The 12,508-nt window shown below is 39.4% G+C and overlaps 2 protein-coding genes across 2 annotated transcripts; both read right to left on the reverse strand.

The window, feature by feature from the left end:
- Positions 1–5,292: 5,292 nt before the first annotated feature.
- LOC147752263 (cytoplasmic dynein 2 heavy chain 1-like) lies at positions 5,293–6,399 on the reverse strand. The gene is made up of 2 exons (XM_086972064.1): positions 6,106–6,399; positions 5,293–5,452 (listed from the first exon to the last, which is right to left on the reverse strand). The coding sequence occupies exons 1-2, from the start codon at positions 6,186–6,188 to the stop codon at positions 5,293–5,295; spliced, it is 243 nt and encodes an 80-aa protein (XP_086828190.1). The 5' UTR covers positions 6,189–6,399.
- Positions 6,400–6,422: 23 nt separating this feature from the next.
- Positions 6,423–11,401, reverse strand: LOC147752264 (cytoplasmic dynein 2 heavy chain 1-like). Its single transcript, XM_086972065.1, has 6 exons — positions 11,315–11,401; positions 10,327–10,416; positions 9,746–9,895; positions 9,213–9,445; positions 8,104–8,267; positions 6,423–6,733 (listed from the first exon to the last, which is right to left on the reverse strand). The coding sequence occupies exons 1-6, from the start codon at positions 11,399–11,401 to the stop codon at positions 6,423–6,425; spliced, it is 1,035 nt and encodes a 344-aa protein (XP_086828191.1).
- Positions 11,402–12,508: the final 1,107 nt, after the last annotated feature.

Consider the following 12,508-nt stretch of genomic DNA (forward strand, 5'->3'; position numbering starts at 1 on the left):
GAAAATTACTACGGCACACTTCCGTGTATCGTCCGGAAAAATAGAGCAGTGATGATATATCCGTCCAAAAAAGCGGAAAGCCATTGTTGCAAAGATGACAAATCGGATATAATATTATAATATCGAATATAATTCGATAATTATGAAGCGACTAGGACTAGTTGTTTATAGGCATGTGTCATGCTAAGTCCTAGGCTACCTTCGAGCACGAAAGAAAAAAACTTTTTACGCATCGCATTGTGGCTTCGAACTAACGATTGCTAAGTCATGATATCTAAAAAACCGAAAAGGTCAGGCAGGCAGGCAGGCAGGCCACACAAATCTCTGGACCAAAGGCATACGAGCTAACATAATGTGCATTTTTTTCTGTGATGTACTAGTTGGACTAGTAGTATGTGATCGAGCTCAGTTGAAAACCTTCTTATGCGTATTCAACTATTCCAGCTTTTTAAATGATCGGAAGTTTCTCCAGGCTGTAAATAGATGAAACCCTGTTAATAGCAGAACAGAAGTCACTTATGTAGCTTATGAAATAAGTTGTGCTTGATATGCTATGGATTTCTAGAATAGGTCGTATGTTTTCTATTGAAGCCATGACACAAAGTAAGGTAACAGAAAAAGTAAGTTTCACCAGCATTCCGTGTCCTGTTCTGGCCGAAGCAGAAAAAGGACCGACAGTTGAGGTTATCTACCACTGAAACGTTCAAGGCATTCAGTTTGTTCAATAGAGTGAATTCATTAGAATACAAATAAGCTAAGTATAGTAGACCTCGATGTCGTGAAAAGCCCGGTTTATAATAATTGGTTTAAAGTTATCGAAATCAGGCCATATGGGTGCTACTCACCGAACGTATACGTTTTGTAATTAAATTCTGTTAATAACAAGCTATGCTTCTGGCCAAGCGTTTATGCTTCTTTGATCAACTCATTTAACGATACTAGCACATATTCACTAATTATTAAATCAATCGCCTGTGGTTAATAAGTGTGAAGATTCTTCGAAGTAGCGCAGTGCTCTCAACAGGCTACGTCTGGTTATTCTAAGGCGGCAACCGACGACCTCGAAGTGGCCTGAATGCAGTTTCCACATTCCTAGAGGGGACATTCTGTTCTGCCTTCAAAGCGATCGAGAACAGTGAGAAATGGGTCAGAAATGCTTTTAGCGATAGTGTACCGAACTGTCTACGATTGTATTGAAGACGAGACTGTTCATATGATATCTCATAGCAAAAAAATGTGTATCGGTCTTTGTTAGCGTTCGTTGAACCCAACTGGGCTTTGTTGTTCATGCCACGCAAAGATCAGATAAAGGCAATGGGCAGAATGCAAATGCTGGGCAAGCAAGTTCCGATTTTTCGGGACAAAAAGCACAAGTTTCCATCAGAATTGTCTATTGTTTATTTTATATTTATGTAGTTATAGTAGGACTTTTGTCCTGTCAGTTCGAGGTAACGTAATTCCAGAGGACGACATTTATTACCCTGACCAACTAGCCAATAGACATTAAAGTGAAACAGAGGAATGAATAATCTCAAAAAAAGCATAAAAAATGTGTGCAAAGGAAAACATTTCTGTCCTTATAGTACTACCGTTACTGGCACTGCCTCAGACGGCTGGCTCTCGAACTAAACAAAGCGTGCCTAAGCCCGGTTTCGAATGTGTGTTAAGGCATGCATCTCTGGTATTATTGGATTTCCAGCCACTAAAATCTTAAAAAAGGCCCCGTATCCTCGGGCCTTGATTCAGAACGGAATCTAATATCGCGTCAAATCAAAAGCTTGTGGCCAGTGCTTTCAAACAAAGACTATCATAGCTGCACACGTTACCATTGCGCCATTATAAAGATCTACTACAGTTCCCGGATGCTATCTACCGCCTCCCCAATCGAAGCTGCGTTCGGCTAATTAATTGAAAAAATCACTTTTGAAGCAATACAACACTAGCACAGATAATAGCTATTTGAAATTAATCAACGGCGCTCGATAGAGAGAGCGTATATCAGAGTTCCACTGTGTGGTAATGAGCCTTCGTTCCACGTACCTGAGTGACTTGTCCCGTATTCCCGCCTGTAAATCTCGACACCACGAATCATAGATCTCCTTCTGGTACTCAACCACATCGAGGCGAAAAGTACGCAATTTTTCTTCTAATTTTCTACTCAACGATAGACCTTGTAATACAGACGATGTCATGTTTTGAAGGTCGACGATCTACATGCAAAAGTAACAAACAATCATTTAACTATGTGCTATCTCTGGTGAACTGTCCGTCGTCATTCATCGTTCACTCCTCATTCGTTTCTATTGTCGACTACATGTTCTATACTTAGAGTCATAGTAGTAACTATCATAAAAACACAGAAAAAACATGCGGACGCGCTTTATAATAATGTTATTTCTGCTAGATAGTTTAGCTACTGCTTTTTTTCTTAAAGCGTAAATAAAACATACAAAAATAAGAACAAGTTACGATGTCCCGCTGCACAAATGGCAAGCGAGCATATAAACGAATTAGAAAGTGAGCTACCTTTGTTTCTAATTGCCTTCCCCAGAGGACATTGCTCACGACTGCGGGCATGTGAGCTACTCTGTTTCGCTCCTCGTGATCCATACGTTGATCAAACTCACGCCTCATGTGGGTAACGTACTCGCTAAATTGAACTATCATATTTTCCCTGTGGACCAATCAAATATTCTCAGTCAGACATATATCTCTATGTACAGGGTGTTGCGTCCAAATTAGAAAAACTTTGACAAACTATTCTGTATAGTGCGCGTGTGCTTATTCGTTCATCTTTCTAACGGTAGATTCGTCGTAGGGAATAACAGCGTGTTGTTTTTATATTTTTGATTGCAGATTAGCTATTACCCAATATTCCCGCGCGGGACGAGACTTCATCAACGTAAAAACTTCCCACTTTGCTTAAAATTGGAAGTTTCTCATACTGACAGTATTCATGCGACTTCTGAAAAATCCGATGAAGACTTCCGCGACGCAAACGAGTATCGTCCTTTGGGCTCAGATCTAGGGAGCTCAAAATATATTAAAATTGTCCAAAAGTCCTTTCTGATTCACCCGGATTTTTATACAAAAATTAATGGCCGTTTTAGAAAAACAGAGTATCACTTTCTAAACGAGTCGCCTAAATAAGCTCGAACTGTTTGGACCTTTTCCAACTTTTGAATTTTTAGTCGTTCCGAACCGTTGTATTTTTGAAAAATTCTCGAGAAATTACTATGATTTCGATGTGCAGATTTGTGGAAAAATGTTTCAAAAATGACTGGTTAGCGGTAAAATCGCGAATTGAAGCCGTAACCGCAATAAATAGTAATTTTATTGCATAGACATGACCGCCAAAGATGATGCTTTTATTACACGCAAGAAAAAATCGTTCAAAATACAACGTAAAAAAACAAGCCATACAAAAAAATCTTCATTTTCACGCATTTATATATATATAAACGAACACATGGTCTGATAGCTAGGTTATGGTAGAGTAAAAAGCGGACATGATATGGAATATCTAGTTCTATGAAAAAAAAAAAGTTCTGCCATTTAAGTTAATAACCTCGACCAAAAAGTATGTTTGCGTAGCATTAACGATCCCGAAATTATGTCCATTCCTGGTATATATTGTAGAAAGCACAAAATGAATGCCCCTTACTCGGACATAAAAACTTTGCTATCTAATTCAAAGGGTACTTAATATTAATTGACGCTAGTGCAACAAGTAAGCAAAATTATACTGCCTAGAATACCTGACGTTCCGGGGCGCGTAACAACAAAAGATGGCTATTATGCCTATGCGAACTGCAATAAGTACGTCAATGTACGGGTGACGATTTCGGCCTAATTAAGCCGCGGCTTTGTTGGACCTTAAGAGTCAAAAACTCATTTTTTTCTGTCTAAAGGAACGCGTCAATTAGTTAGGGAATTATTATTGATTAGGACATTTCTGCAAGTCCAACATCCAGTAGCGCTACGAAGCTTGTAAATTCTAATTACACGTTCTTAATATAATAAAAGGCAATGCTGTTCGATGTATATCTGCCGGATATAACATTTAGCAAAAACTAGGTTACCACTAAATAAGAATAAGAAACACGTTTATCTAATAAAAACCTGTCGGCTCTATCGGTTTACGAGCATTCTGGGCCTATCAGAAAAAATAAGGGGCAACGAGGTTTTGTATGTTTTCTGTTCGAGAAGTATTGCACACTTGCAAAAAGCAGCGTCTCCGTTATATGGCTTTTTCGCTTTATGGCCTGATGAAAGATGAAGCACGCTTTCGTGCATAACGCACCTTATTTTGTACGTCACTGTATGTGGACTGCAAATACAATCTTCGCAAACATGGATTGTAAATCCTCGTCGTGTTGCTGAAGTACTTTTGTTTACCCGGACCTATTCACATACAAGGGAATTTAATAAAAAATTGAATGACCAGGACGGCAGTTAAGCTAAGTGGCATCGTATTCAATGTGGAAGATGAAGATCTGAGAACGTCATTGTAGCATAATTTACAATAAATAAAGATAAAATCGGGCATAACTGTTTCACTTAAGTTGAGCCACTTCTATGTTCAGCATAACTTTTCGTTATCGAACGAGTGACCGAGGTACGAACGGAACTGAGTTGGTGATTCAACATTGTATACACGTTGAGCCTAGTTACAACAGAAGCCATAGGAAAGTTACTATTTAAAACAGGTGCTCTTACTCGCAGTGTCAAATGGAACTTCTATCCAATTTTCATCCAAAGTAAGATGTAACTATTATGTACTGAAACAACAAACATAATTACTTTCACATGTACTTGACGAAAAGCATAACAATTGATCTTAGTACAAATTTAGTTGTTTTAATATAGATTGCCATCAGAACGCAGATTAACGCTTTTCTTTTAGCATTTTTGGATCGTCTCATACATAAGCATACCTACGTTATCATAGGTATCGAAATATGAGCAAGGGTCACAGCTTGTTTATCGATGTCACATTCTCGTGCCAGCCACGAGGTAAACTCAAATAGTACATGCTTAAAAACTTCGACGTTTCAAATAAAAAAAAGCAGGTTTTTGATAACTGGAGGTAGTTCAGAGATTGTTTACGTGATCCGGATGTCGAAATCAAAAGTGGGTGTTACTATAATAGGAAAATCTGTCGTGGACTTGGCCAGGGAAAGCTGCGTCCATTGCTGGTGCGATGGAATAATACCGATCTACTCAAACAACCCAATGCCACGTGCGATAATAACAAGAAGAAGAACACTAAAAATAGAACCATATCATAACTCATAATCGTTCGAACCTTTCGGCGGTAAGTTCTAGTGCGACCTGCGGACGCACGGCTACGTCCTTGTAACGTTTAAGAAGGCTCAGAATACCGTCGACGTTGCTTCCCGCCTCAGCCAGCAACTGTTTTAGCTTTACGGCTGCTGCTTTTTCCGCTGAGCTATGACATAGAAGGCAAGGTCTGTTATACATTGCAACGAGTCATACATATACAAATAGTATTATATTAAACATCCACACGCTAGTTTAATTTTACCGGAGATAAGCAGTAAACTTTAAAAGGGTTCGCTCGCAATTAGGAAGGCTTAAAGGCGAGCGACATAATAGAAAAATTCCTCACGCCTAGCTTTACAGACGTCACGAAAACTGTGCACGCCACGAATTCCACGAACAATATATCGTAACACAACAACGATGATTTTGTATCTGATTGGTTTACCCAACAGTCGTTTGTTATCGCTGAAATTTCGATAAAACATAGGTCAGCTAACGTGTAACACGCACAGATGGGAGAAATTAATCGACAGGTCCGTCTTACAATGTTCATATTTAGCGCCACGTTCATAGCTGGGAAAAATTTCGGGCACGAACAGCTTCAATTGTCTTTAGAACAAACAAACAAACGATAAGGGAAGGATTTCAAGGCTTTTTAGTAATAATCAACAAGAAATCACGTTCTTACGAAATTCTATCATGATGTTGACGTACTGAGTGCCCCTAGTCGACAGTATTATGGGGCGCTTCAGCAAACATGATCATATGCAATATGTTTCTTCTGAATGACGATAGATTGAAACGCTTCGTACCGCCTACCTGAGATGATGTTCGAATTCGATGACGGCCTTATTGTAGATCTGTTGCGTAGCGGGATTAAAGTGTAGGGCATCAATCTTCATCAGGGGAGCAAACACCTCAGTGTCTTCACGAAGAGAGATCTTCGCTAGCAAAGATAGTTGCTGATGGATTGTTCGTAAGCCCTGCACCTTTTGTAATATGTTATTATCGTCAAATGTTACAGTTAGAACTGTGTTATAACCAGGCGGATCTCAAAGAAATCGTATCTCCCGTTTCTGCTACGTTAAGGGAAGCGATGCAAATATTTCAGTTTCAAAAGAATCCTACTAATAAATCTAAAGATTAACCGATAACGGTATTATCGGATCCAAACAATAATAATGTTCTGTAATATTGGAAGCCGCGATTAGTGAACCTACATGAAGTAAGCGTTGGGTAAAGCCAACAACATATGTTGGTACAAACGGGGGCCCATCCCACTGATGGTTCTCCCTAGGCCAAAATACTCCTGTATGTTTTTGACAAGCATCCTGCCATTTGAGGCAGATATCTAGCGCCACCTCAAGCTCGAGTCGTACACGGTCGTATTGAGATGTCCAGAGCATCTCGCGAAGCGACTCCTGAATCTGTGTCGTAATTGTTATGCCTAAAACGAAATTGAGGATACATACTTACAAATTTCGCTAAGCGTTTTTTAATTGCACGCGAGAGGCTACTCTGATAATCATCGTACTAACTCGTATATGTATGTATTCACTCGGTAAAGCATAGTCTATATCGTCACATATTCGGAGGAAAGTCTACATTTCATCCCCTAGAGCATACATGAGGAAAAAAAAAAAGAAAAGCGTTCCGACGATTGCGCTGCTAAGGCGCACCACAACGCCCTCTTGCTAGCAGGAAACGTGATACGACACACGCGACATGTTGAAATCGCAAAGAGGCAGATCCTGAGCTCGGAGAGGCAAACAGATGACCATTCTCGCCCTAATCGCTGCTCAGTGTATAAGTATGCTAAAAAGCGCTATCATTCATTAGATTAATTAGAATTAATTAAACTGTAGGTCCATTATATATGTATATATATATATATATATATATTTTTTTTTTTTTTTTTTGCCTCAACTGATACAAAACGTTTTTAAAGCTAAATTTGTTGTTTTTCACCCAGCTCTATCAAGCGTCCGCATTAATGACAGTCATTACAAATACGTTGCTTCTCTTATTTACCTGCTAATTTAAGGGACACGCTATTGTTTCGATTAGTTCGAACGCATAGGGCATAGACATAATGCGTTTCGTGACGGCTGGGGGCCAGCCAGTCAATCAGTCGCCTGCCTGATGGAACACCTAACGGCGATACAGGACGTAAAGCTCAAAATCTCGCCCCCTAACTCTTCTCTTTCAGCGGTTGTCTTGGGTCTCTGGCTTCAAAAAAAAATTAGATAGACAGAAATAGTGTCTAAGGCAAGAACGACAGTTGCATGCTTATCTCCTTTTTGCCATATTGGCGTCCCTCTGTGCGTCTAATTCTGCTCTTATTGATCGTTGGCTATGTATCTGTACCGCCTTCTGGGCTGATTGTTACAAGCAAATCACTGAAAAGCTACAAGTTGTTTAAAATTATGCAACCCTAGCTGTGTTTCGCTTTTGTTGACCAAGCCCAGCTTTAAGGACCCGATCCCAACATCACTTTCTCAGTGTCCATAGTCTACCTAGGTACCGAGCAGTAATCAGCGATTTGTTCAGAAGCTTTAGGTATAGCAAAATGCGAGATCTAGCCATTGCTACTCAATTAGCTTGTCTTGCTATAGTCCTCTAACTGAGCTTGCAAACCAAAGGTAACCAAATGAAACGTTAGTTAAAGCGTTCTAACGCTTACGTGGTAGCTTATAGGTAAATTTAAATAGTAAGAAGTTATTTAGTTCGGATAGTGGAATATATAAAATAGTGCATTTACTGTTATTGAAACTGTATGACATATTAATCTAGATAAGTGATCTAGTTAATATTTACCGGTGATATCGAAAAGGTGTCTCATTCTTATCTGGGGATAGGACGGCTTCACGTGCTCCTGTTTCCAAAGATCGTCGAAGGAGTTGACAAGAGCATCAACGTTATCGGAGAGCTCGCCAAGCGATACAGAGCTAACATAAATTTGTTCGATCGGCTCCAGATAACTAAGTGTTGAAATGAAAAATAAAAATTATTATAGTTCTGTTAGTGTTCCGTGAACTAGAAACTTAAGCGTCGTATCCCTCGAGGTAAAGCGGTCATAACGCATACATATCATTGATTGAAGTTACACTTTCCATAGTCTCCGCTTAGACTAAATTGTGCCGCATAAAACGTACGTCGTTACGTTACATGACAATTAGGAAAGAAGTATCAAATTCCTTTAAAGTCAAAAAAAATATATATATGTACAGTAAATATATCCGTTTAACTTAAAATTGAAACTATTAGCTTTACGGTAAACATATGATACGCGCACAATTTTATTATTAATGCAGTAAACTTGTCTGCAGTTACTGCAGCAAATTATGAAATAGACTCTAAAATGGCTCAAAGAAGATGTCAAGGTCAATACATGGTAATGCCAATTGGTAACTCGTGACTTGCGCAAATCATACTTTCAGCTACAATTTAAAAAATCTTCAAACCTTGCATTGGGCGTTATCGAAACACAAACGTAGATTAATTTTTCGCCGGTAAACCTTAGGGCCTTAGAGGGTCCACAGGAAAATAAATGTCATAGATGTTTAATCTTCCTGCGGAAGTTGATTATACAATCGAACAAGGGCTTTATGTGAGGCCAGTACTTCATTGCATCAATTGGTCCTGAGAGGGTTATTCTATTTAAAGAGTTTCAGAATGCTTTTTTTCTATACCTTAAAGCAAGTGAAATCGAATTGTCGTTATGATTAATTATGGACATGTTTCCCACTATTTTCTCATCATAGACCGATCAGGTCGCAGCAGAGACAACCAATGTTTGAAAAGGATAATTCGTACCGTTACGGCTTGTTTACAAATATTATATAAACAGATCTCTATATTGTTCATGCCCGTTAGCATAGGTACAAGGCATCGTCCGTGATGTCTCGGATGCTGTACATCCCTACCTGGCAAATATTTTAGCGCGCGTCGCTTCAGAACAAGCTGTGGCGGCCACCTCCCTCCAAAACGAAAGTTCGTCGAGCGGTTCTAGAATCGCGGCAAGACGCTCGCGATCTCCTCGAGGCGCTCCGCTGCGGGGTCGGTTTAGGATAGCGCTTAGGCCTGTCTCTAACTCGCCAAGAAGCTCTTGCAATTTCGGTGTAGCTTTGGAGCGTTCAAGAATGACTGGGGAGAATACCTATAGTATAAATAACGATATTTACTAGCGCACAATTTTCCAATCGAAATTGGCTTCCATGAGAAGAGCGCTGCGTTCATTGTAATTAGGTTTTCTGTAACATTGTATCAGCCTGAGTGCCTATTTGAGTGAAATAAATTACATTTGACTATAATTTAATATTTGACAGCTGCGTTTTTTGTGGACGTTTTTTAATGTCTTTTACTCATACGCCATTTTCGCGTATGTTTCTTAATTTAAGTTCACGCAATATTTGCATTTACAGCTGGGAGAGTCTAGGTAAATTCGCGTAGACGGTACCTTATGAAGGTTTCCATAAAGAGACGCAAGTGGCGAGTCTACCAACGACGTGATATGTAAATTTTCTTGCAGATTATCTTCAGTAATTACAACGGAGTTCAATTTGAAAAACACCAGGCCTTTGTCGATGGCGTTGGTTATGTCTGACATCTGGTAAAAACAAATAGAATAGATTTGATCCATAAATATATACATATTTACGTATAGAGTACATTATTTCACATTACGTACTCACAAGGATTGACTTTTATATAGAAACGGGCTGGCTTTGCCTACGCATTAACACTAAAGTTTTTAGCTTGTCAATAGCATGCGGATAGGTCCAGTATTAAACCCAACTCGTCGAGGCGTGAGAATCTTGCCACGTTGTTAGTAAGGGTAGGAAGTAACAGGTAGTGATTCATTTTCAACTGAAATCCCCGACTGGCAACGTGTCGTAGAAAAACTATTACGCCCCCTGGAAAGTCGGGCCGGAATTATTACAATTTCATAATTTTCCAATTAATTAAGTGGTACTATTTAACCAGGAATAAAGACAGCCCGACGCGTAAAATGTGTCATACGTTTCTTCATTTCCTTACATTGATAGTCGACACGAGTTCCTTCGAATCGGGTCTCTTCAACATGGCGAGCGTTGTCACAGTTGGCGTATCCAGGAAGATGTTAATAACCTAAGAAAAATAAGATATAGGTAGAATGACATAAATGTTTGATAGGTGTTTTAATATGCCATGGATAGTTTTAAATAAGAGCTGAAGCTGAATGTGTGTTTAAGCGGTTTTTATCCTCAAAGATACTTCGGTTTTACTAAACCAAACAGTTGATGAATGATAAATTGTCATTAAGCAACTAGAAGTTAACTCATAACGAGTGCTATCAGGTTCAAGGAATGGTCCCAGTATCTATTATGACCTACGTAGACCCTACAATTCACTATGGGGGATATTAGCTGTCCGTATCCAAAAGCCATTAAGTGACAACTATACAGTATGAACATGCACACTTGTGAAGGTCTTAAGTTCTCCTTTGAAATAAAGATAGATAGGGTGTAAGTTTAAAGTTTGGCTTCTAAATAAATAATGCAATGTACAATGCATTCTAAACTCACGGATGAACTTGCAGATCTCATGTATTTCTGGCACCTAATTGTAAATCTTAATTAAAAGATTGGATAATGTCGAAGCGCTATTTCGAATTATGCTGAAAGCCGTTATGGTCGATAGGGTGTGTTATGTAAAGCGTTCGTATATTTCCATTAGCATTGGCCTTACCACTTGAATTGCACATTTTCGAAAAGCTACTGTTTGCCGAATATGCGTATACGCAAAGTTAAATCGTTTTTTCGAAAAAATACTTCTCGTTAATCTTTGCAAAGCAATTAGATATAGCGTTGCCCATCGTTTAGTCCAACAAATAGTCGGTAATAACGACTAAAGCGTTTTTATAATTTCCGATGCGTGCTTTTGCGTTCTTGTCATTTTGCGACAAGCATGTTCTGTCCCAAGCTACTGCGTGCATAGTGGACAATTAAGCTATTGTATACGCAATTCTAGATTAAAAATACCTTACCTTGAGTACCTTATCCTCGAACTTGTCGCTATTCTGCTCGAAGTATATAGACGACATCGTCAGGATGAGGTGCTGTCGTTTGTCCATTGCGATGGTCTATGTCGCTCAGAAGTATTTAATTTCCGTTTTCAGCGACTTGTATTTATGCTGTTTCTCTTAATTCACTTTATCCATGTACAAAGGTACACACGATTGGGCGTACACCTCTATGTACCGTGTCGGAGGAGGATGGGCGAAATGGCCCAGTTATTGAAAAGCACGCCGATGAATGAACAAACACATTCCTTTTTCCTATCCTTATAGACGATTTTTTACAGATGATTTGTCTTGACCATCGATTATAAGCCTTAGTAGAACATAGGTCCGCGCAAAGGGAAAGCGTACTTGTCCTACGATTCGTATTCCTTTGTCTCTTCATACACTTTTGCTTTAAACTTTGACCATGGTACGGATCCAGTTAGTGTGTAAATATGCTACACCATCCTACACAGTTTATAGCAGTATTGGCCAGGGTAGAACTAGTCCGTTAAGGCACCTTTTCAACGTTCGGCGATGATGGTGCACGATTTACCTTTACCTACTCTTTTGCATCCGCCGTTGATATGGGGGCACACTGGAAAGCTGTCGGTTGGCTACTATTAGAATGCAATGGTATGTTTCGAAATTGCTACAGGACAATGTAAATGGTTGATCTTTAAATATGGGCAAATTTAGATGCATACACATCGTACCTGTCCCTTTTCTTCTCGATATTTACGTATGTTATTAAGTAAGTTAAGACAAAGCCTTTCTGTTTTAGGAAGCCTAAATTATTCTAGTAATCAACTAATTATATTAGTGAATGGTTTTTAATTAATATTTTTTTCGTTACTATACTTCAGTGCGTCAACGTTTTTCTCTGTATTTTTTTGAATTGTCTTTAAACGGGTGTAAAGAGAGGAAGAAAGTAACTACCGTTGTGCTGCACGCCGTAGGTTATTTTTCGTCCAGGCATGTCGTCCAACAGTTATCGGAATTGTTGTTAGGTGGTCCAGTGATGTTTGGGCGATTCGAGGGTCGGTTGCTATAGGAACGTTATAGAGCGTAGAGCGCTCTCGCACACTCCGGGCGCGACTCCGGACGGGTGGTACCCGTCCTGGGTCTGTAAGCCGGCACGCATAGAAACAAAACCTCCATAGGGGACCATATCAATCG

This window comes from Varroa jacobsoni, unplaced genomic scaffold (genome assembly GCF_002532875.2).
Source record: "Varroa jacobsoni isolate VJ856 unplaced genomic scaffold, vjacob_1.0 scaffold_1381, whole genome shotgun sequence".
In the NCBI taxonomy this organism is placed as follows: Eukaryota; Metazoa; Arthropoda; class Arachnida; order Mesostigmata; family Varroidae; genus Varroa; species Varroa jacobsoni.